Raw genomic sequence first — 19364 nt, 5'->3', positions numbered from 1 at the left:
TCCAGCTCGCGGCCTCACGTGAGCTTTCCTCCTTCCTCAGGCTGCCACTCCTGATCTGAGGGCAGAGTGAGCGCAATGACGTCGCTGTGTTTCTGTTCTGGCTTGTTCTCGTTCGTGATTGGAGAGATTCTGTTTGCTTTATTGTAGAAGGAGCGGTGAATTGGTGTTGAGACGCGTCCATGATGTTCTGTGGGATTCGGTTGGCCTCGAGGAGGTTTTGGTGTGTTGACGTGGTGATGCCCACGCCGCACTGCCCGCCATGCAGAATGCAGAGTACTTGGTAGATGTTGATGTGCCTTGACAGTTCTTTTGGTGTTGACGATGCAGTGCCTTGATCTCAGCTGTGAATGGCACTCAAAGTGACGCCGCGATGCTCTAGTGTGTAGCCCCTGAATATCACTTTTTCGAGATTTATCGCTGCAATCCTGCGTAGACTGTAATTATGAAGGCACCTACGTAGTATTCATTGCTCTGGAATGGAAGCGATGTAGGAATCCTGTGGTCACGATGAAGTGGTGCCAGAGTTTTGGTGGAGTGCACCTCAGGCTGTGCCATGCACGCGATCTTCTCTCCATTGGCAGCATGGTGTCCCATGTATTCGAACCTGATAATGTATTGTTACTCTAGACCAGCTTGCTCGCGTTTTCAACTGTAGCTCTATGCTAAAATTATTATTATTGCCATCTCCCTCGCTGCACAGCTTTCGAGTTGCTGCAAACGTGAATACCTGTATTCATGTCCGCCAGTCCTGCTCTTCCACTGTCTCCCAACCCGCCCTACGTGCCCTAGCGCACCGCAATATGCTGCACCTTCCACCTGTTCCAAGACTTGCCTGTGCTTCTTTGCCCTTTGCCTCCTTACAACATAAGTAGCCGTTGGGCTCCAAACAACATCTCGCTTGCTGCTGTATCCTCGCGCAAGATGGTCCTTCTCTACTTTTATTCGACCTCGTCATCCTCATGCGTGTGCTATGACGCTCTGCGCTTTACCTTTGCATCCTCCTGCCTCGCAAGAACTCGACTTGCCGCGATTCAGACTGCACAAGAGATGATTACCCTCAAGCCCATGATAACCAGGCTATGTTGGAGTTTTCCATGGAGTTTTCCATGTTCTCTCTCCCAATTTACGGTACGGAAATGTTCGATATCAGCTTCATCCCTTGGCTCGATGGCATTTCTTCACATTCCATACCTGTTCCTCTGTTCTCCTTTCGTCTATCTCCCGTTTGATCATGTGCCACTAAGCTCAGTCCGAAGCGGCCTTTGTATACTAATTACTGCCCTTTCAGCAAGGAACTGTTCATCGACCTCTCTTCATCTTGAGGATCTATTAAGCCGCGAACGACATCAGAGGAGATCCCTCTCCTTTGCATAACGGAGCATTCTTTCCCATCCTCACATATTCATTCCTCGAATCTGTCAGGACTGCCTTGCAGCTTCTGATAACCACGGAGAGAAGTCCAAAGAGAGGTATGTCAAGCCATCACTTCTGAAACTGCTTCTTTGGGTCTCTAAGGAAAACTAACGGACTTCTAGCAAGATAGAAGCTCACCACCACTCTGTTTCTTACTGTTACAGGCTGCTCCAGACACTTGAATCAACACAATCGCGTCCCCGGCAAGACAGAATATTACCCACCCGCTCTATGTTACTACTACCCTTTGATCATGCGCCAGAAGGTCTATTGAGGCCTGGGCATAAGCAGTGAGTTGATATCCTGTTCAAAACACCGGCTTGAGTCCTCCTATGTGTAGAGATACTAACCGACTTCATAGTGAAGGACTTCGCCAACGTGGCTCAGCCTGGTCTTGGGCGTGGTGGAGCAGCGATGTGACAGGAGGTTTATTGAAGCCAAGGTTCATCTGCTGTGAGGAAGCCACGTCTAACATTTACATCAAGAGAGTCGATCTGGTTCTTTCTATACCTGCCGTGCTGAGAGTGGCTGGGATATTGTTATCGTCGTTGGGCAGCCAGTGGAGCTGTCAGTTTTGCAGGAGGTCTATTGAGGCTGAGGCAAACTGGCTGTAATGATATTGGTTGTCCATCCACGATGAAGTGTGACAATGTGTGATTCCGCGGTGGAGACGAGATCGCGTGCGATGCAGAAGCCGGGCACAAGAAAGAGACGGGGCGACTTTTGTACTGGATGATACAGACCTCGAACAGTATCATCCAGTCCCTGGTACCCCCGTCTCATTCTCGCCGGTTGGGGCTAGTGGAGCAGGCAGCGAGGCAGGAGGTCTATTGAGGCCGATGCGTGCTGACTGTGAGGATACTATGCCCCCCCATCGTAATGTGTACAGAGGGTGGCTGGGCTTGGACGATTTTACGGATGCTTCATGCATGGGGATAGTACCTACAGAGTCAGCACACATACCTTGTCCTTTGGTTGGTTCGGCAGGAGGTCTATTGAAAGCAATACTGGATGGTCCGCCTTGAGAATGCTCTAAACTTTGCTCTTCTTGTTTGAAAGTTTGTCTTGATTCAACATGTTCGCTGTGAATCTGGGGAGAACGGCGGTTCATGAGGTGCTGAGTCTTTCATGTTGTTCACGCAGAGCGTACCTTGTTGATTAGTGCAGTGGCTATGCATTCGTAACTTCGGATACCCATGACTAACATCACCTCGAGACAAGGCTGAGTTCATTGTGCCTTGTGTTGCTTATGATTTTGTGTTCCTTCCATATTGCCAAACGTATCTATCGGTTTCCAAAATCCCGGTTTGTTTGAATGACATTTCTCTTTGACTTCTTCGCCCAGCTTGGGTCGGCTTGTGCAGAGCGCAATGCCCGACTGTCAAAAGTCTTGATGAAGAGGATATTGGTGATTTTATTTGACAAGATGGAATTGACGGAAGCTTTGGCGAGAGAGATGGCCGAACAGTGTACAGCGGCAGGTAACCACCAACCCCCTTGATTCACCCCGTGAGCCTCGTGAGAAGGAGTAGGAGCAACGGGAATCTCTATTGCTCAAAGATATCAACTTCTGGCAGAGACAGAGATTTGTAAGACTTGTATCCAAATCCAACCATTATACTATTGGATTTGCAGATGCCATGTTCAGAGAGTAGGATTACTTTTGGGCTCGATCTGCAAATGTCTGTCATTCTACATTTTGTAGGGTAGTGGCCAAGAAGTCCTAGGGACTTGCGCGGCATACCTGGTCTATCATTCCCCGTAATCCCTTGTCCAACAGCTGGTTTTGGAGTGCAAATCGCAGCCTTCTCTGACTACAAAAGTAGAGCAGTACGGAGCTTGAAACTCGTGTTGATATTCTGTTCCAAGCCCAAGCCAACTCTCGCTGTTTCCCCGACACCCACCAAGCTTAACCGTTCGCCCGCCTGTCAGCCTTAGGTGCAGCACCACCACCAAGAGCCCCGCGACCTGCACTTTACTTTACCTTACCTTGAAACACTCCAAAGACACCACTCCAACTCAAATTCTCTACACAAACACTCTCTTTAAACCAGAAAAATGAAGTTTCTGCTTCATTCTCACTTCCCAGCTGGTCATGTCTACCCAATGCAAGCCGTGGCACAAGCCCTGGTTGACCGCGGCCATGAAGTTGTCTGGCTAGCCAGTGCAGACAACAAAGCCCGCGTCCTCGCTACAGGAGCAACCTTCATCGAGACTCGAGCCATCGCCGCAGTCGACGCACCGTTTATCAGAGAGAATTCCACTGGTTTGCTTGACCGGCAATTTCATCGACTAGAGTCTCGTCTCCTGGCTCAAGTTGCAGACTATCGAGCTATTCTGGCAGACTTCCCCGCAGAAGCTTTGCTCGTCGATGTGTTTCCCCATGGAGCTCGCGCTCTCTATGAGCTTGGAGAAATACCGGTATACGCAACCCTAGGCGTCATTCCTTTCTATACTTCGTCAGCAGCAGCTCCGTTCCCGGTGTCGGGAGACTGTCCTCCTACCTCTTGGCTGGGCCTTGTTCGAAATGGACTGCGGCAGCTCATCAACCGATGGATCCTACTTCCTTTGTTCCTGGCTCCTGTATTGAACAGGCAGAGAAAATTACTTGGACTGAAACGACTTCCATTCGGAGAACCGGCAGAATGCTTCACGTACAGTTCCTTTCTTCACATCCAGGCTTCCTGTCCAAGCCTCGAATTCTCCCACGACCCCAACTCAGAGCAACACAAGACAAGAGTCACTTATGTCGGCCCTCTTGTGAGACCATCCCCAAGAACATCTACTCAGCTTCCATCTTGGTGGGAAGAAGTAGTGCCGCACTCGCGAGTCGTTGGAATCACTCAAGGAACGCTTGCCATGAACCCTACTTCCTTGATCATACCCTCCGTTCAGGCTCTCAAGGACGATTCATCGCTCCTCCTCGTCGTTGTATCGCCGCACGGGAAAGAAGTCGAAGATCACGTTGGACAAGCACCAAACGTTCGATACGCAGACTGGCTACCTTATCACCTACTACTGCCTCAGTTATGCTTGCTCATCACAAATGGCGGCTATGGAAGCATCACCCAGGCACTCTCACATGGAGTCCCTCTTCTTTGTGCTGGTCAAACGGAGGACAAAAAGGACACGGCCGCGCGAATTACCTGGTGTGGTGCCGGAATCGACTTGAAAACCGACAACCCAACCCCAGGCCAAGTCGAGACAGCCGCGAAGAGAATTCTGTCAGATAACAGCTATTCTCAGAAAGCGAGGATTTTAGGTGATGAACTGAATTCACTGGGAGGTGCCCAAACTGCTTCTGATGCTCTGGAGGCGCTTGTTGTCAGTACCAAAGAGGGAGCCACAAAGTCCAGGAAATGAAGCGATGATATGGTGCATTGCCTCTTCCACGGCATGTCCAGATCCTGACGGGGGACGGGGCATTCTTGTCTACAATACACGAGACATACGACGAAAAGAGACGACGAAGTCATGAGGAAAAGAATATATCAGCGATCATGAGAATTTCAAGCAACATCGTACGATTGACAAGTGACCGACAATTTCCGACGTTGATGGCGTGTTTTCTGATTTCATACCCGAGTTGGCGTGTAAAACTTACTGCGTTGTTGCATCCTCAGCGACAGCTAGCACTACTCATCAGTTCACAGACATGAGGGCCACACTCATGGCCTTGAGACAGTTTCGCCTGTTGAACAACCAGAAAAAGAAACCTCTGGCCTGTGCATCTTGGACGGAGAAGAATATGCATTGCGCCAGAACAGAACGCAGACAGCTTCATGAAACAGTGACAATGGCTAACACATGCTGGTATAGATAGCACCCCCTCCACGATCGATCGATGACCGCCACGGCCGAGATAATACATAAAAAACATACATACATAATACATACATACATACATACACATAAGGCACAGCATGAAGATGGCAGTGGGCGTGACGGCCTCTGCCATAGGAAGAGAGGGATATAGATCAGGAACCCCTTCGAACTTCGAGAACCACGAGCCGAACGATACGAGCAACAAGACGAGCGAGACGAGCGCCTAGATCTTCCGACAACCCGATACTCTTCGAAACTCGACAAATCCAATGATTACCATCAAAGACGCCATTCTTCAGTCCACACTATTCCTGAAACCCACCACGGAACATGCTTGTAGAAAAGCCCTGTGAAGAGGAAAAGACGGTCACTGATGCCAATGGTCTATCGAAATGTGTATCAAGGTATGTTTTCTTTCTTTTTTGTCATCCTTACATCGGTATACACAAGTACATCACAACATGTGCTCATCACATCTGCTCAACTTGTTGTCGTTTCCAGACTAGACGTCTAATTCTTCTTCTCAGCAACCTCTTCATCTTCAACATCCTCTTCCTTGGCTCCCTTGGCCTCAGTACCATTTTCACTGAACATGGTTTCTTGAGCTAAAGCCGATTGTCAGCATATCATTCATCACAACGACAATCTAGAGCAACAAAACTTACCACTCCAGAGCTCAGCATAGACGCCCGCACGGTCAATGAGCTCTCTATGGGTGCCCATCTCCGCAACTCGCCCCTCCTTGAGTACAATAATCAAGTCCGAGTCAAAAATGGTCCGCAGCCTATGGGCTACAAAGACACTTGTGCGTCCCTTTTCGCGAAGGATGCCGTTGATGTTCATCATCAAAGCCTGCTCAGTGTGCGTGTCCAGCGCGCTGGTTGCCTCGTCGAAGAAAAGCAAGGGAGGGTCCTTGAGGAGCAGTCTGCTCATTGCCAATCGCTGCTTCTCGCCGCCAGAGATCATCATGCCTCGCTCACCGACCTTGGTCTGATAGCCTTCTGGGAACTTCTCGATGATGTCGTGGATGCGAGCGCGCTTTGCGGCTGCGACAACTTGTTCGTGCGAAGCATCAATCATACCATAGCGGATGTTGTGCTCGACGGTATCGTTGAAGAGAGGGGTATCCTGAGGAACAACACCGATGGCCTTACGAAGCGAGTCGACAGTGACATCCCGAATATCCTGGTCGTCAATAAGGATACGACCACTCTGGACATCATAGTATCTGAACAGGAGTCTAAGGAGAGTCGATTTGCCGCAGCCACTGGGGCCGACAACAGCAACCTTCTTTCCAGCGGGAATCGTGACCGTGAGGTCCTTGAGAATGGGCCTTTCAGGATGGTATCCAAAGCTGACGTTTTCAAACTTGATCTCTCCACCCTTGACCAAGGCCAGGGGCTTCGCGTTGGGCTTCTCCACAATGTTGACGTTCACCTTTTGCAGGTTGAACAGCGTCTCCATGTCCAGGAGAGACTGCCGTAGTTCGCGGTACACAGAGCCGAGGAAGTTCAGAGGAACGGAAAGCTGGAACACAAGCTGGTTCACCATGACGAGATCTCCAACAGTCAGAGTCCCCGCAGCGACTCCCTCCGCGGCAAAGTACATCATGGCGGTCAAAGCTGTGGAAAAGATGATGTTTTGTCCACTGTTGAGGAAGGCCAAGGAGGTTGCTACCTTGATGGAGCTCTTCTCGTATTCCCTCAAGGCCTTGTCATAGCGCGAAACCTCGAACTTTTCATTATTGAAGTACTTGACGGCCTCATAGTTGATGAGCGAGTCCACGGCCACTGTCGAAGCTCGGTTGTCGGCAGCGTTGGCCTGTCTGCGGAACTTTGTCCTCCAAGCCGTCGTCCAGATGGTAAACGCCGTGTATCCGACCATGGTCAATGCTGTCACGGCTGCGAACTTGAAGCCATACTGCCACGTGAGGATGCCGCACACCATGCTGATTTCCAATGCCGTCGGGAGAATATGAAAGACCATGCTGGTGAGGAGGAAGCTGATGCCCTTGGTACCGCGATCCATGGCCCGCGTGAGGCCACCCGTCTGCTTGGAAAGGTGGAAGCTCAAGTCGAGCCGCAGTAGGTGATCGAAGACGTTCCGCGCAACTCCCCGGATGGCCTTTTGCGCAACCGAGGCGAAGACGGCGTTTCGCAGCTCCTGGAACACGGTGGCGCCTATCCGGGTGGCTCCGTATGCGATGATCATGGCTCCCGCCACCGTCGTTGCCGTGCCGCCAACCGCAGCAATATCAATGTTCATCGAATCCACAATGCTCTTGAAGTAGAAGGGCACCTGCACGTTGAGGACCTTTGCGCCGATGAGCAGAGCGACAGCCAGCCCGACACGCACTTTGGTGCCAACCTCGCCCTTGGGCCACAGATAGCGCGACATCTCCTTCATGATGGCCCAGTCGGCCTTGCGCTGCTCCGTCGCCGTCTTGTCCACAGAAGCAAGGACATCGCTGTTGGGCTTCTTTGCAGGCGCCTTGGGAGCACCATTTGCAGCAGAAGCAGACGCAGAAGCTGAAGCAGAAGCGGCCTCAGCGGCCGTTGGTTTTGAGCTCGTCGAGGGAGGTTTCAGCGACTCGGGGACCGGAGACGGCGTCTGCTCACGGCGAGAGACGGCCGACGTCCGCAACGGGCGCTGGACGGCCGCAATCGGCCTCTGCGGGAGCCACGGCGGGAGGCTGTGCGCCTTTGCGACGCTGCACCGCGGGCAGGCGAGCGCCGCGCGAGGCAGGATTCGGGGTATCATTGTCGAAGGCGCTCGGCAAGGGAAACCATCCCGAATGCTGGCTATGCGGACTATCAATATCACTGGAGAGGCGCTGTCGGGGTTGGTTCGAGGTCGTCTCGACTGGCAGCTTCAGCTTCAGCTTCGGCTTTGGGGCTCCAGCTGTTGGCGGGGGACGAAGTGCGCACGTGTCGGTCGAAGCTGGAGACTGGCGGGCACCTTGATAGGTCCGTGAGGCGGAAACTGCAGCAGCAGGTCGCGGTCGCACAAGGCTCGAGGCAGCTCCAATGCCAGTCTTGAACACAGCAACTGGGCGTGGCCGGCAAATTGCCGCAGAATTGGCAACGGTTGGTTGTTGCGGCGTTTGTGTGAGGTGAGGCTCGGGCTCCGGTTCGCGAGCCGGCGACGCTATGGTGTCATCGCTCACGTTCACACCTGAGGCATCCCGGACGGCCACGGTCCATATTTCCACAGTTGGACTCAACTCCTACCTACCAATTGTCCACAAGACTCTCGATCCGGGTGACGAATCAAAGCATCGATACCTTATATACCAACCGATTGACATTGGCGTACTGACAAAATGGAGTGATTTTGGTGTCACGACTGCGGGCATACAAGACATAACGAGAAATATATATGTATTCATGATATCGGATATACAGCCAAAATCCTGCCCTGACTACATGTATTCAGTCATCCCTCCTCATGCATCTCATCTTGCCTCGCCCTCCGCTGGCAGCTTTCTCCTCTTGATCCAGACCTTGAGCGGCTTTTTCGGGTGCTTGTTTGCAACCAGTTTCCTTGTCCGGGGAACAGGCCATGGCCCCCCCTTGGGAGGCTGCATATCATAAAAGGTGATGATGGCGGCTGTATACAGCAGCATCTCTCGCAGCGCAAATTGCCTTCCCTTGCACATCTTCAGGCCGCCACCTATTCAAGGTAATGAAGTCAGCAAACGAACTTCTCAATGTTTTGAAAGGAATAAGGGGGCAGAGGGGAACGGAGAGAGGGCACTAACCATATGGCCTCATTGTCCCAAGCTCTGCCGTCAGCACTTTGTTGCCGCTGTCATCCACTGTCTCCCGAATATGTCGCTCAGCCTGCCATTCAGTTGGATTGGGAAAGTACGCTGGATCAGACTGGTGCAGCTCTTGAGGGACATGGACGTAGGATCCCTTCTTCAACAAGTATGACTCTCCTCCTTTGCCTTTGCCTTCCAGCACCGTGTCGCTATACATCAGCTTCATCGCCCATCCGCAAGAGTATACCCTCAGCGTCTCAATGTACGAGGCCTTGAGAAGAGGGCATTTGGTTATCAGCCCGTCAATGTCCGCGTCTTCCAGCACCGGCGGCACCCAGACGGCATCTCCAAACTCATTCTTTGGCTGGACGGCCCTGACATACGGCGCAATCTCTTCTCGAACCTGCTCCAGAAGCACAGGGTCTCTGTACAGTTCATAGAGCATCCATGGAATAAGCGGGTTGGAATTCGCAACCGAAGCCCACAGCAGCGCCAGGTCAAAGGACGCACGACCGGCGAGCGACACGCCGTGCTTTCGGAAGAGCGCAATCCTGCTCCTGACCAGCTCGCTGACATTTTCGAGGTTCTGCCACTTGGGGTCGGTTTCCTGCCCGTCCATGTGCTGCTCCATGGCCTCGTTGAACTCGTACAGATATCCCAGGAGGCGTCTCCGGGCCAGCTTTCCACGCTGAAGCCGCGGCCATGGAACCCATGCCGGGACGCCGGTGGCCATCAGGACAAATGCCTCGTTGTATATCCACATCCACTTCCACAGCTCGGGAAAGTTTTCAACAAAGTCGGTGCCGTAGATGCCCGGAATTGCTGTTGTTGCAACATAGTTCCTCGTCAGCTCCATCAAGTCGACCTGGGTAATGGGGCCGTCGGGGCCGCTCTCCTCAATCACGTCGACATCGGCCATCCTCTCCCACTCGGTCTGGTCCATTGGGTTCGGGCTGAACGTGACAAAGCTGTTGATGGTCTGCTTGACTTGCGACACAGCTGCGTTGGTCACCTCGCTCAGCCCCGGCTCGGAGCTGAGGTGCTTATAGAGAGCCAGGGCCTCTGGGAAGATGCTGTTGTAGATGGCTGCGTCTTTCTTGCTCACGCCAAAAGTTGAGGTGAGGAGGCGGTTCGCGAGCATTTGCTCTTCGGCAGCAGGGCGGTGCAGGTTGAACAGCGCCGCAGCCAGCGAAGGCTTGTATATGAAGTGATGCATCTTGCCGGCCATTTTCAAAGTGAAGATGCCCTCTGAGAACCGATCTCTCAGGCTGGGCAGAAAGCCAGCGCTAGCCATGGATAAAGCATGTCCGATGAAGGGGATCCAGTAGCTCGGGGAGGGCGGGATCTTGTGTTTTCCGCTTGCGTCGACTGTTGCTGGACTTCCAGTGATTGCTCTGGTCGTGAAGACAAGGACGAGAAACGTGATCATGGCGGCGACGGCAACAGAGGCTTGTTTCTCGTCGAGCCCGGCCTTGACATGGCTCCAGAGAGCCTCGACAGACGCCATTCTGCAGGCCTTGAAGAATCGACGTCGATGAAGATGGCAGGTTACGCTGATCGTCTTGCAATATCGCAAGTGTTGTGTGAGAGGGTATCGAGACCGACTCTGGTCATCGCGTCTGCCGCCTTGGTTTATATACGGATTCCAGTTGATGCCTCCAGATGGGAAACTGTTGGCGCTAGGACACGACGCAGCTTGTTGAGGCACCTTTTGTCCACCACAATCGAATCACAGCAGCCAAACAGGAGCAAGCTTCTCCATAGAAGCGAAGCGACAGCTAGGAAAATTCCGAACACCTTGCAACTTTTCCAATCATCAATCTGCCGGCCTTTCGGCTCCGCGATCCGGTCCACTTGAAGGCGGCTTAGGACTTGGACTCCAGGATTTTCACGGACAAGGGTTCAGCGAAAAGAGATACTAAAAGGAAAAGCGATTCGTTCCAAGCCAGCTTTGGTGTGGTTTTTTTGCTTCCCACTGCTTTTTTCCCGCTCTGACTCGTCGTTCTTTAGGCGGCTATTGCCGTCTAGTCCGCAGGGGTATCGGAAGGCTGCACGGCCTCCCCCACCTTTTGGTTTCCATCAGCTTACACAAGATTTCAATCATTCTTTTTACCCTGTTGGCCATCGATTCGGGGTCCTTTTTGTCGGCGCCGAAACCCTTGGCTGGTGGTTGAAGCTATTGAGACGAGGTGCTCTGCGAAGAGTCATGTGCAAGGTTGGATCGCGGAATCCTTTGACAGAAGCGAGCAGGCAACGATGCTTTGAATTTCGAGCCATCAACTGCCCCGACAGCGAATCGCCGGATATGCATTTGGATTCCGTCAAGAAAGGAGGGAGAAACGACACGCTTCACCCGACGACGTCATGAGAGTTCGAGAGTTGATGGTTGAGATGGAGTCTTCTACCGTCACGTTCAAAGTCCGATTGCGAGCGACACATTGAACAACCCAAGGTTCAACACCTGCAACAGATCAATGCCTTTCTATATCGCCGTACAATATGACCTTCATATCCAGTTCGTATATACAGTCCCACCGTCCATCACCATGAAAACTTAGAATCGTTCGACATCTCTGCAAGCTTCGCCTTTGCCCTCCGCTCTTCAACCTCCCGATTTACCCTCATTATCTCCGCTCTCGCCCCATCCCAGCACTTCCTCCTCCCAGGAAACAACCTCCAAAAGACAGACGTAAACGGGCCGTCCATGACCATCCTCCAAAGCGTTCTCTCGCGCCACCAAAAGAGCCACCCCTTCCATCCCCAACCAACGTGTTCACCGACTCCCATCCCAGCCGTTTGATCCGCCCATGAGAGCCACTCGCTGGGAGGCACAGTTGCCGGAATCACAGCTCCTCTCCACGCGAGAGCACAGATCCTCTTTTCCTGCTTGTCAACCCACTGCTGCATCTCTGGTTGTGGCGGCAGCGATGCCTTTCCCGACCAGACCTGCGCGATGCACATGCTGGCTATATCCGCGAGGCAAAATGCGCCCGTGACAAACCACACACAGCCCAAAAAGGCCAAGGAGTCGGGCGCAGTCATGGAAAACACGTTCTGATACAGGCGGGGATATGGCCTGTCTTTTGAGCCTGGGGCTTTGAGCCAGCTAATTGAGGGTGTCGAAGACGGATCGTACTCCTTGTCCAAAAGGCTAAAGTCGTTCTTGTACCCCGTACAGCAAATGACTGCGTCGGCCTCGATAGTCTCGCCAGAGGTCAATTCTATCCTCCGTCCGCCTGTGAACCGCCGGATGCCCGTGATTGATGATATGGCTTTGGACCGAAAGTTGGCTATAAGCGTATCGGACACCACCGGATTGGCGACCAAAACCGAGAGGGCTGGGTCAAGCCTCCAAGCTGGATCGACCTCTCCGAATGCGTCTCTCATGATCTGCCGAGCGGCCTTGTTGTATACTATCTCCGCGAGCGTGGGGACCCATCGATTGATGATGCCTTGCAGCTGGATGAAGCGGTAAGATATGCGGCTTGTGGCTGGCACTCCATCGAGAAGACGGGGCATCTGTCGAGAGTTCAATTAGCTAGGATCTGAGTATGGGGGCCTAGGGAGAGCGAGACAGGATTTCCATACGATGACTGCACCGTGATGATGCGATATTGAAATGTTTGACGCGTGGCCAACAAGAGCGTCTGCAATGTCGCTGCCCGTGTTCCCAAGCCCAACGACGACCACTCTCTGCCCTGCAAAAGCCTCTGGCCTAAACATTGTCAGCGGATTTAATTGCTCCTCTCCTGTTCCAACACAAATGTGTGAGAGTCAATATGTAGCTCACTTTTTGAACCCCTTCGAGTGGATGAGTCGACCAGTGAACAAGTCGGCGCCCTCAAATGCGGGCATCATGGGCTTGATATGAGGGCCCGTGGCCACTACCACCTTGTCGAACCACTCGCTAGGCTGTTCTTCAATATTCACTCTCCATCTCCCGCTATCTTGATCCCTAGATATTGATGTGACGACGGTTGAGAGGCGGAAATGGGGTCTGAGATGGAAGTGGTCGACATAGGCCTCGAGATAGTCTTGCACATGTTTCGCAGTGCAGAATGTAGGAGTTCCTTTGCATCGCATCATCCTACGTCAGTCTCCCCTAATCATGGACAATAGACCGGAAGAATGTGAGAGAAATTGCATACCGACAGGAAAGGGAAAATCGGTATACGAAGCCTAATGCGATAGGTACGAGTAAGTAGAGCGTCCTTCAGCTTAAAGTCATGCTCATGCCACCAAGCAGCAGAAACTCACTCGATCAATCGACACGTTCACCGCAGTCGCTGAATGGATCTCAAGGTTAGAAACAAAAGAAATATAAACTAATATCGAGCACGGCTGACGACAGGATATGTATGACCAAAGTCAGCCCACTCACACTCAATGATGCTCAGCGTGTCCTCGTCCTCGGTAAAGTGCCACAAGCCACCGCTGTAGCTGCTGCGCTCGAATCCCACCACGTCGAAGCCTTCTTCCAGCAGGTTCTTGACAGCGACGATGCCCATGGCACCTGTTGCCGTCGTTGGACATTGTCAGTCATGCTCGCATCTATTCTATAACCTCATTTTTCGAGGATTCTGCATGGGGGAGGGGGATGGCTGGAAGATGGATTGCAGATGAGACGCGCAAAATGCGGAAACTCACCCAGACCAATTACTGCGACTCTGTGTCGCCGTGGCTCCTCCATCATAGGTAGCCACACCTCATGCAGTAAAGCATGCTATAGTAGTGCCTGTGCTGCAAGGGGGGTAAAAGCCACACCAGCCAGACCCAACAGCGATGCAAGAGAAGGGGGAGAAAGGAGGCAGATGGATGGCAGTGTGGTTCCGTTCAGCTGCTACAATACAGGCCAAAAGACGCCAGCCGAAGGGGGTCGGTAATCCTTGAGCAAGTTGAGCTTAAGCTCGATTTTACCTACTAGTATCAGGTACGGAGACAGCAAATTGCCGGACAAACAACCATCAATGCGCGCTATGACTGATTAGCAATTACCTACATGGTTTACCACTCTTCACCTTGGACCTGATTTTACGGCCATCACCTTGAGAGACGGCATTGAGAACCAATGATACTAACACCCATCCAGTAGCTCAAGCAAACGTGAAAGATTGTGATTGAAGCCAGTGCTCGAGCCGTCTGGAAAAATGCGTATAGTAATTACCTACTAACCTACCTAAGGCAATATAGAAATGTACACGCCATGCCGTGCATCACGCTCCAGCTACTACGCATCAGCACTCAACCGACGTCCTCCCGCAAGGTCTACCAGAGGAATGCTCAAAGTCGGCATGTTGTTGCATAAGAGAACAGTGAACCAGGGTCATACCGAGTCGTTTCCCTTGTGCTAAACTGGACACACACATACATACATACAATAAAGGTCGCGGCGCCTCGTCATCATCCATGCAGCCAGCCAGCCGCCATTACCGTCCAGGAAGCCTCCTTAGGCCATAAAGTCGTGAATACGTCCAACCCGCACCTTCGAAAGAATCCTCTCCCTTATCCATGATTGTTGTAAACTCTCCACTTTCGCAGACTATATATCGCTAGGGTATAAGATGATGATGCATCAAGTCGAGATGCGTGCCGGCAGATCCTCCATGTCGTCCATGACGCTGTCCGAGTAAGGCTCCGTCTGCGGAGCATCCACGCCGTTTTCATCGTTTCCGTTGTTAACCGACTTGAATTTGCTGGGCGTCTTGACTTTGCGAACCTGCGCTTCTTCGAGATTGGACTCCTCGCCTTGATCGACAGGGGCGGCTGGCAGAGTCGGCTCGCTGTCCTCGATAGGATCCTGGCTAAGATCCTGCTTCTTTGACTTCTTCTTCGCTTGCGTCTTCTTTGGCGCGGCCTTCTTCGGTTTGGGAGTTGCCTTGGGTGGTGAAGGCGGTGCTGCTTCCATGAGTGCCGGATCAATGGTGATATCAAGCTTGTCGCTCTCGGCCGGTTGCGCGTCTTCCTGGGCGTCCTCTGCACCAGAGTCATGGACAAACTCCTCGCTTTTCGGTGCTGGTGCCGGCTTGTTGCGAGCATTGAGTTGGCGAAGAATTTCCCTCTCCCGGTCATCGTCGTCGTAGCCACTGCCAGTGACCTCGGGGAGGCCTCCTGTCCTGTTGTACTCGTTGATGAGCTGCTGGGCAATGTCCAAAACGGTCATTGATTCCCAGTCGGTGACCGTCTGCTTCAAACGATCCCAGAGCAAGGCCTGGGTGCCCCGAGTCCATTGGCGGCGAAACTTCTTATCGAGCAGTTTTGTCCAAGGAATCTGGTCCTCTGACAAGGCCGAGGCTCCTTGAATAGCCAAGACCAAGCGATATTGCTCCTCCTCGCGCATACTTGCTAGCTGCTGGCGCGCCACATCCAGCTGGAAAGCGAGGTCCTCGTCCGAAACAGACGGCTCACCTTGCGACGGCTGTTGTTTCTTCTTCTCCGAGCCCTGGGAAGGGCCGGACTTCTTCTCCTTTTTCTTTCCCTGAAGGCGCATCTGCATGGCTTTCCACTTCGTGATGCACTGCAGTCGACTCCGCGTTCTTCCCATCTGCTCGCTGATGTCTTGCCAGTCGATGAGCTCTTCATAGGCTTTCTTCAACAGAGGCTTGTCAGGCTCAGCAGCCCGCAGCTCGTCAATAGCGGCCATGGCGTCCCTGACAATCTCAGATAGGTGGGCTTCCTCCTCTTCGCTCCATACGTCCTTGCGCTGGTTCGCTCCACACACAATGTAATTGCGATACCGATCCCGCACATCCTCGGGATGGCGGTTAATGATGCCGGCAATCTTGGACCAGGCGGTCTTGTGCACCTCAATGAGAGAAGCCAGCTCTGCGTCCTGTTCCGGCGTCCACGTTCCTCGCGCGACAAAGTTGTGGAACTTCTTGCGAGCAACGTTGATGACCTTCTGCCTCTTACGGTCAGGACACACCTCGAAGAGACGATACCAGAGACGCGCATGGGCATCACCAGCGGTCGTGCCTCCAGGAGCCTGGATAATCTATGTTGCAATCCAGGGTAAGCGGTTTGGCTCCAACAAGCGAAACGATTCAAACAGAGTGGGCACCGTGCGACTGAGCCTTACCTCATTGACTTCAACTTGTGTCATTCCATACTCGTTACGGAAAGCCTCGACAGCCCGGCTGATGCCCTCCAGCTCAGCGTCTGTAAACCTTCCTTGCGTGTAGTTTCCGCCCTGACTTCTCCTGGTTGGCGGTTCATCATCTTCCCCATTCTCGCCATCCTCCTCCAATGACTGCAATGTCCGCGGCTGTCTCTTAGTAGCACGCTTAGTTCTTGTTCTTGGCTTCGGTGAGTTGGCAGAGGGTGACGGCAACTCCTCGAGTGCGCGGCGATTCTTCTTGGCAGGGGTTTCTACTTTTGCGTCCGCGGCTTGTGCAAGCATCACGGGCGCCTTCTTTGCTCTCGTAGATCGCCGTGGAGCTGGGCTGGCTGGTGGCTGCCCCTCCGCCTGAGCAGAGTCTCCAGGTGCATTCACATGGCTTCCGGCTTGGCTACTGATGTGTTCTCTCCATGCCTCGCGTGCGAGGTCCTCAACGTCGCGATCAACTGGGGTGGCCTCTTCTTGCGGCGGCGTGTCAATTGCCATGGGGGCCATGGGGGCAACCTGAGCTCGGGAAGATACACTATTCTCCCTCGAGCGCGTTTCTTCTCCCGTCTGGCTGCGACGGCGAGCACGAGCAACGCTAGGCGAGATCTGGCCCTCACCATTTGCGACATCATCCTCAATCGCATTATCAACATGCTGGCTGGTGGCGTGCTTGTTCGTATGCAGGAAACTGGTGGCGGTGACAGTCTCGGCGTCTCCGGCATCAGCGCCTTCGGCGGCTTCGTCTTGCGTCTGCTGTACGACAGTTGGGTCGCCATCTTCGATCCCCTTTCTCTTCTTGTGTCGCTTGCCATCCACAGAATCGGGCTGCTTGCGTTTCTTCTTCTTCTGCTGGGCGGCCAAAGCGGGCGTCAGGTCTAGTGCATCCATATCTGTGGTGGCATGCTCGACCGCATTGTATCCTCGTCTGTCGTCTTCAGCGGCTGCAGCAGTAGTCGTTTCGTCGGGATGGGCCTCGACAGACTGATCATCGTCGGCTTCGGATGGCTGGAGAGCCTTCTTCTTCGACTTCTTGCGCTTTGCGCTGGGCGCGCCGGCGGCCTCGTCGTCGACAACGAAATCCGACGCGCGGCGGCCATCCTTGCCCTTCTTCTTGGTGCTCTTGTCGCGTGGCGAGCTCTCGGTAAATGCCGGCAACTCTGGCTCATCATACTTCAAGGACTGAGGCGGCTGTGACGAAAACGGGAGCTGTGACGCGCTGTCAAACATTTCGAGATCGCCAAAGTCGACATCCACGGCAGAAGCATCGCCCTCGTCCGCGTAATCGTCCACGTCTTCCATCTCCTCGATCGGATCGTTGTCGAGCTCGGCCATTGTTGCAGTGTGTGCCTCGCCCTGCCGCTCGTCGTTGTCTTCGTCGTTAGCCTGTGAAGATTGCGGCTCCTCGCGTTTGGCTTGGGAGCTTGTCGGTTCTGAGGCTGTCGAATCAGGAGCGCTAGAGCCAATGAACTTTCGCAATTTCGAGGCGAGCTGGAAATCGGGCCATTTGGAGTTGGCAGACATCAGGGCAGGGGGCGAGAGATGCGGAAGCGAAGCCTCGCGGTGCCGTTGCTAGGCTGGCCTGGGTGTAGAAAATATTATGGGACTTTGGTTTTTCGAGGGAGTGGCTGGAGTCGCGATGTTTGTGCCTGGTCGGTGAGGCAACCTAACGCGAGGTACTTTGGCCTGCACCCCTCGCGCCGGGGCCACTGAGGTTCCGGCTGATACTGCCTGGGCCAGCCAAATTGCAGTGGGGTGATGATAAATGCAAGGTGGCCCTACCCTGTAGCTACCCTGGACCCAACTGGAATTTTGATGGGAAATTGGAAGAGTTATGTATGGCCTCAGCCAGGAAGAGGACAGCTTTTCGATGAGGCAATTGATAGCCAATTCTGGCAGATTGGAATCGCACTTACTTTAGAGTCTCTCTATGGGTGAATCGAGTGCGTTCTTGGCTCTGACTCCGTCACATAAGATAAGTAGATCAGACTGCTTTTCACTTCGACTATACCTAGGTATGCTGAACACGCACTTGAGTGTTTGAATTGCATGACTGGCATTCTCGGCTTTACAATGGGCAAATATGTTGACTACCGGCGGCTGAAAGAAGTAAATAGTTATCAACAATAGCTTAGATATAAAGTATTTATCATTGATAATTTGTATGATGGTACATCCGACTACATAAAGCGGTCCCAAAGCGAAATATACACATAGAAGCTGAATGTTGACAAAGAAAATCTGTTTGTACGGTCCCTGGACTATCATCATGCCATCAAGGCATGGCCATCGGAAACTCGTGTGTGCTTTGACTCAAGGAAATTGACTTGCCGTCGCATGGCAATCTTGGGAAGAAGAAAAAGAAAGAAAAAAAAGAGTAGTCCTATTTGAACAGTCAAAAATCCCTATTTGAACAGTAATGGTCCGTGCCACCAGCTAGGCCAACCCCCCAAGTACAATTATCCATACACCCACACCAAAATACAGTGTGGCACACTGGCGGTCATTACCGTCAAGGAGATATCATCAGGAGAAGGGCACAAGGGTCAAGACTAGGCAATCAGGGCAGGCCAATTCGTTCAAAAACAGCGTTTTCTTCATTTTCCTATCAAATATGCATATAGTTACAACTAGGCTAGTTCATCTTGATCCTCCTAAATCGCTAACGCCGGCTGGGTGGACGGGATGACGATAACCTCTTCAATAGCACTACTGTCATCACTGTCATCGTCATCTAGGGCGGCGGCGGCGATGGCTTCTAGTCGTCTTTGTGTTGCTTGTGATCTCTGCGTAGCTGGCCGCGATCTAGAACTTGTAGATAACTGTGAGGAAGCCCTGCCGCTGCCGCTGCCGCTGCCGCTGCCGCGACCACGTCCTCGCCCACGTCCTCGCCCACGTCCTCAAGCCCGGGCTAATAATAAAGGCAAGCTGCCGCCGCCCTCTATCTCATGCTGTAACAAGACTCGCCGCACTAAAGGGTTAAGCCGGCGCGTTAAAGCTCTCTGACGAGGCTGCCGGCGTGCCCTTGTCTGTGATGAGGTTGCCGGCAATAACGCTGGCGCAGCTTCAGCTTCATCCTCCTCGTCTTCCTCCGCTCTAAGGGTCACTGGCACAGGCATCTTGCCGTTATTCGGAAGTCGGGGTCGGCCGCGGAGACTTTAGACTATATCAGGATCGCGTATACAGAGGAGCGGCTCCTCAAGATCCTAGAATACATATCAGTTAGTAAAGGTCTTATAGGAAATAAGTAGAAATCTTACCAGA

At 52.8% G+C, this 19364-nt stretch overlaps 5 protein-coding genes across 5 annotated transcripts; 1 reads left to right on the top strand and 4 right to left on the bottom strand.

Annotated features, from left to right (window-relative positions):
- Positions 1 to 3519: 3519 nt before the first annotated feature.
- TRIREDRAFT_68821 (glycosyltransferase family 1) lies at positions 3520 to 4776 on the top strand (the record flags this gene model as incomplete). The annotated part of the gene is made up of 1 exon (XM_006968837.1): positions 3520 to 4776. The coding sequence occupies one exon, from the start codon at positions 3520 to 3522 to the stop codon at positions 4774 to 4776; it is 1257 nt and encodes a 418-aa protein (XP_006968899.1).
- A 972-nt stretch (positions 4777 to 5748) lies between these two features.
- TRIREDRAFT_5610 (uncharacterized protein) lies at positions 5749 to 7644 on the bottom strand (the record flags this gene model as incomplete). The annotated part of the gene is made up of 2 exons (XM_006968753.1): positions 5749 to 5777; positions 5904 to 7644. 2 exons carry the CDS (start codon positions 7642 to 7644, stop codon positions 5749 to 5751), a joined length of 1770 nt encoding a protein of 589 aa, XP_006968815.1.
- Positions 7645 to 8692: 1048 nt separating this feature from the next.
- On the bottom strand, positions 8693 to 10508 carry TRIREDRAFT_81652 (uncharacterized protein; the record flags this gene model as incomplete). Its single annotated transcript, XM_006968798.1, has 2 exons — positions 8693 to 8910; positions 8999 to 10508. 2 exons carry the CDS (start codon positions 10506 to 10508, stop codon positions 8693 to 8695), a joined length of 1728 nt encoding a protein of 575 aa, XP_006968860.1.
- A 1034-nt stretch (positions 10509 to 11542) lies between these two features.
- On the bottom strand, positions 11543 to 13518 carry TRIREDRAFT_81649 (uncharacterized protein; the record flags this gene model as incomplete). Its single annotated transcript, XM_006968797.1, has 5 exons — positions 13351 to 13518; positions 13150 to 13180; positions 12792 to 13071; positions 12590 to 12716; positions 11543 to 12520 (listed from the first exon to the last, which is right to left on the bottom strand). Exons 1-5 carry the CDS (start codon positions 13507 to 13509, stop codon positions 11543 to 11545), a joined length of 1575 nt encoding a protein of 524 aa, XP_006968859.1. The 5' UTR covers positions 13510 to 13518.
- Positions 13519 to 14573: 1055 nt separating this feature from the next.
- On the bottom strand, positions 14574 to 17638 carry TRIREDRAFT_123780 (uncharacterized protein; the record flags this gene model as incomplete). Its single annotated transcript, XM_006968796.1, has 2 exons — positions 16077 to 17638; positions 14574 to 15992 (listed from the first exon to the last, which is right to left on the bottom strand). The coding sequence occupies exons 1-2, from the start codon at positions 17622 to 17624 to the stop codon at positions 14574 to 14576; spliced, it is 2967 nt and encodes a 988-aa protein (XP_006968858.1). The 5' UTR covers positions 17625 to 17638.
- Positions 17639 to 19364: the final 1726 nt, after the last annotated feature.

This window comes from Trichoderma reesei, assembly GCF_000167675.1.
Source record: "Trichoderma reesei QM6a unplaced genomic scaffold TRIREscaffold_26, whole genome shotgun sequence".
NCBI lineage: Eukaryota > Fungi > Ascomycota > Sordariomycetes > Hypocreales > Hypocreaceae > Trichoderma > Trichoderma reesei.
The sequence above is the reverse complement of the archived record's forward strand: the minus strand, read 5'-3'. Positions and strand labels throughout refer to the sequence as shown.